This window comes from Aplysia californica, unplaced genomic scaffold (assembly GCF_000002075.1).
Source record: "Aplysia californica isolate F4 #8 unplaced genomic scaffold, AplCal3.0 scaffold01674, whole genome shotgun sequence".
NCBI classification, from domain to species: Eukaryota; Metazoa; Mollusca; class Gastropoda; order Aplysiida; family Aplysiidae; genus Aplysia; species Aplysia californica.
In genome coordinates this window covers 16,337-17,969 of record NW_004798944.1, presented here as the reverse complement: position 1 = coordinate 17,969, position 1,633 = coordinate 16,337, and the positions used below count along the sequence as shown (strand labels likewise).

Below are 1,633 nucleotides of genomic sequence, written 5' to 3'. Positions count from 1 at the left end.
TCCATCTCTCTCTCTCTCTCTCTCTCTCTCTCTCTCTCTCTCTCCCCTCCCCCCTCTCTCTCTCTCCCACATGTAGAACTCACATCATGTTTCTTGAGCAGCATGAGAGCGGCGTTGAGGTCCTTCCCTACGTTGGCCGACTTAGCCCCCTCTAACTTCTCGGCCACCCATCTCTCCTCCTGCTCCGTGTCCGACAGGAACTGGTAGTACCGTTTGGCCGTGTCCAGATTGGTACGCCGATTGTTGCTCAGGTCCTGAATTCTGGGAACATGCAAAGACATTTGGAATGTTTCATCTCTCTCTCTCTCTCTCTCTCTCTCTCTCTCTCTCTCTCTCTCTCTCTCTCTCTCCCTTCTTAATTTGTTCACTCCCTCCCTCACCCATTCACCCACCACACCACCCACAGTCTCAACGAGTCAATGACTCAATAAATCAGCTACTTCTGTACTGGCATCTGTGGTATAGCGGTCAGTTTTAGTTTTAGTAGAGGTTTTACGGCGCTCTCAACTGCATAAGGTCATATGAGCGCCAAGAGGAGGATGTCAACAGAGAAGTCCTTACAGGGAATCAGACTTACTCTGCTCACCTCTCTAGCTTCAACAGCACAAAGTCAGCTTCGACTATCAAGGCACCCCGGAAATAGCGGGTCACAAGAGTGTGACAAACAACATACGAAAGAAGTAGAGGAAAAATGATGATAGTAAGGATTAGGAAAGAAAAAGCAGCAGTTCCCTGTTGCAGTTCAGGCACAGTTATGAGCATTACATTGATGAATCAGCCCATTTACAATTACAATTCTACCTTGCATAAGAACTCGAGATGTTAATGTCTCCCCCCCTCCCTTTTGGGAATGGCCTAAAGACACTTCAGTCAGTAGCACCGCCCTGAAGGGTGGGACATGAGTTTAATTCCCACATAGGAGAGGTTTTGTTTCTCGAGAAGTTCCCTCTGCTGGGATGCTGCAACCCTCTCCACCCACGTTGGCCCCGACACACAGGATCAAAGCCTACCACCTCAAGGATCTAAATTGTGTTGATGGGGACATAAAATTTGTTCAGCTTTACATCATAGTGGAAACTACTTTTGAACCCTCTCTGTACGTCATGTTTTACTATCGTATCCATACGACGTGGGGAACTCTGTGCCACCACTTTCCAAAGACGAAATTTAGTCGTAAATCCGATCAGGACGCTTTGCATAGCAGTCTGTCAAAATGATTTTTTTGAAAAATACTGAAAGTTTCAAAGAGATCTTCGTACTAAAAGTATTCTCAAATGTGACGAATACAACCCCGGGGGTGCAAAATGACCCCCGGAGGTACAAAATGACTCTGGGGGGTACAAAATGATTCCAGGGGGTACAAAATGACCCCAGGGTGTATGGATAGGGTGAAAAAATACCTCTGTAGATCTTTGTTGAGAGCCTCCAGTTTCTTGTCCAGATGGTCGCCCTCCGCCGGGCCTCCCCCGCCGAGCTGTGTCGAGCGGCGGTTCAGTTTCTTTACACGGCGCGTCAGGGCTTGGAGTTGTGCCTCCTGCAACGCGTGTTGTTGGAGGAGGTCGTCTGTCGCCTGGAGGTGCTTGCCACAGTCCGTGACCTTCACCTTGGTCTGAGGGAGGGAGGGAGGGAGGGA

General features: G+C 48.9%; 1 protein-coding gene across 1 annotated transcript in view; it reads right to left on the bottom strand.

Moving 5' to 3' along the window:
- Positions 1 to 83: 83 nt before the first annotated feature.
- The window catches only part of LOC101845442 (spectrin beta chain), a gene marked incomplete at both ends in the record, with an annotated part of 17,703 nt that continues 16,153 nt past the window's right edge, over positions 84 to 1,633 (bottom strand). Inside the window, 2 exon segments of the mRNA XM_013090917.1 lie at positions 84 to 261; positions 1,401 to 1,609. Of these exon segments, the coding sequence (XP_012946371.1) occupies positions 84 to 261; positions 1,401 to 1,609 (387 nt within the window).